General features: G+C 37.8%; 1 protein-coding gene across 1 annotated transcript; it reads left to right on the forward strand.

The window, feature by feature from the left end:
* Positions 1-1,460: 1,460 nt before the first annotated feature.
* LOC307049067 (large ribosomal subunit protein uL18-like) lies at positions 1,461-2,412 on the forward strand (the record flags this gene model as incomplete). The annotated part of the gene is made up of 1 exon (XM_079698428.1): positions 1,461-2,412. The coding sequence occupies one exon, from the start codon at positions 1,461-1,463 to the stop codon at positions 2,352-2,354; it is 894 nt and encodes a 297-aa protein (XP_079554554.1). The 3' UTR covers positions 2,355-2,412.
* Positions 2,413-2,667: the final 255 nt, after the last annotated feature.

Genomic DNA, 2,667 nt, shown 5'->3' on the forward strand with positions numbered 1-2,667 from the left:
AACAGGTTTTCCTTAAGGTAGAAAAGAAAATCAAAGGTAAGTTCATCAAAATATGATAAAAGATATCTTTCTTTAAAATGTATACTCTACCTGGAATTAGATAATGGTGCACAACCTTGTAAATATACTAAAAACCACTCAACTGTACACTTTCAAATGGTGAACTATATCTCAAAAACAAAAAATCAGTGTCTAACTGACATTTATATGCAAAACCTTTCAACAAGATATGGAAAATATATGTAAATGATGTTACTCATCAGAAATTTTGTGTTTAGCAAGAATTTACTATTAAGCTGTAGCTTCTATATGTTCCAAGATTTCTCTTCTAAAAAAAGGGGGGGGGAAGGTCACAAGTACATATTTTGTCTCCCTAATAAGCTACAAGATTTGAGTATCTGAATGGACGTGTAAATCCTTCGTTAACATTCTCCATAAACAGTCTCTATGTGAGAGAACCTTGTCAGAGCTTGCTAGAGTTTCAGTTTAGAGTGGTTGGTCACTAGTTTTTTTTTTTTCACATTAGTCACTGACGCTCAGTAAATTCTAATAGCTGGATCCTCTATTGTGGGAAAAATGCTCATGTCTTTGCAGACCTAAGCTGGGAGTTGGGCTGCCTGATCCCACTGACAGCTACAGCTATGTTCATACAATAAAGAATGTGACACCTGCCACTTCTGATTAGGAGCTCTATGTTCTAAGCAAGACAAGTTCTAGGTTGTCTACCTCAGACAGATAACTGTCACTTCTCTAAAGCCTCTAGACCCTAGAACCCCACATGCATAGGATTTCTCTTTTCCAGGACACAAAGGGCAGAAGGCAGCTAGGGGAAGTCAGAATGGCATCTCTTTACCCTGAGTCCAAAGTGATGCTGCTTTTACCTCTGTTCTACAAAAATAAATAAGAGAATCCCCCAAAAGTATAATCTAATATACCTAATTTGTATTTCTTATGAAAATACTATAAATAAGTAAATATTAAACTGCTCATTATAAAGGTTTATTTTTCTATTTTTATAGAAAAAGTATAATTGAGTTTACTGTAGACTAAGTACTCAATTCAGACAGCCATCAGTGTCAGGGAAAAATCTAGCCAGCTGGCTCACGTTTCCAACCCAAGAAAATACAACTGACCTGAATTACAGGCATCACGCCTATGATAATTACCATTTACTGAGTATCTGTGTATTTATAATACTTCCAAAAACTCTACAAGGTAGCTATTATCCTCGCTTTATAGATATGAAAACAGGAAAAGAATAGCTGTTAAGTAATTTGCCTGAGGACACAGTGTTAGTATACAGCTGGGCAAAAATGAAAACCAACTCAACCCGACCCCAAAGATTCTGTGTTTTCCACTATGAAATGATGCCTCTCAAAAGAAATAGATATCTTCCCCCCACTCCCCAGAGCCGTGCTGGTTCTGCAGCTTGGTGGAGGCTAGAGCTTCTGTTCTACAGGATGGGGTTTGTTAAAGTTGTCAAGAATAAGGCCTACTTCAAGAGTTACCAAGTGAAATTTAGAAGACGGCGAGAGGGCAAAACTGACTACTATGCTCGGAAACGATTGGTAATTCAAGATAAAAGTAAGTACAACACACTCAAATACAGAATGATAGTTTGTGTAACTAACAGAGATATCATTTGTCAGATTGCTTATGCCCATATAGAAGGAGATATGATAGTTTGTGCAGCTTATGCTCATGAACTCCCGAAGTATGGTGTGAAGGTTGGCCTGACAAATTATGCTGCAGCATATTGTACTGGCCTGCTGCTGGCACGCAGGCTTCTTAATAGGTTTGGTATGGACAAAATTTATGAAGGCCAAGTCGAGGTGACTGGAGATGAATACAATGTTGAAAGCATTGATGGTCAACCTGGTGCCTTCACCTGTTACTTGGATGCAGGACTTGCCAGGACTACTACTGGGAATAAAGTTTTTGGGGCCCTGAAGGGAGCTGTCGATGGAGGCTTGTCTATCCCTCACAGTACCAAACGGTTCCCTGGTTATGATTCAGAAAGCAAAGAATTCAATGCTGAGGTACACCAAAAGCACATCATGGGGCAGAATGTTGCAGATTATATGCATTACCTGATTGAAGAAGATGAAGATGCTTACAAAAAACAATTCTCTCAATACATAAAGAACAATGTAACTCCAGACATGATGGAGGAGATGTATAAGAAAGCTCATGCTGCAATACGAGAGAATCCAGTGTATGAGAAGAAGCCTAAGAAAGAAGTTAAGAAGAAGAGGTGGAACCGTCCCAAAATGTCACTTGCCCAGAAGAAAGATCAGGTAGCTCAGAAGAAGGCAAGCTTCCTTAGAGCTCAGGAACGGGCTGCTGAGAGTTAATAAACCAAACCACAATTTCTATGAAGATTTTTCAGATAAAGACAGTAATAAACTTATTGAACAAGTTAAAAAAAAAAGAAAAAAGAAATAGATACAATAATAACATCTAACATTTACTGAGTGCTTATTTTGTACTATGCACTTTACATTCCATTTCATGTAACTCTCACAATATAAGATAGAGCTAACATTAATCCATTTTTATAAATGAAGAAGCAACAGAATGCTAAATGATTTACCCAAGGTCACAAGACTAGTATGGCAGTTGAACAGAGAGACCACATTCTTAACCACTACACACACACACACACAC

The sequence above is a fragment of the Hyperoodon ampullatus genome (assembly GCF_949752795.1).
Source record: "Hyperoodon ampullatus genome assembly, chromosome: 2".
Classification (NCBI taxonomy): domain Eukaryota; kingdom Metazoa; phylum Chordata; class Mammalia; order Artiodactyla; family Ziphiidae; genus Hyperoodon; species Hyperoodon ampullatus.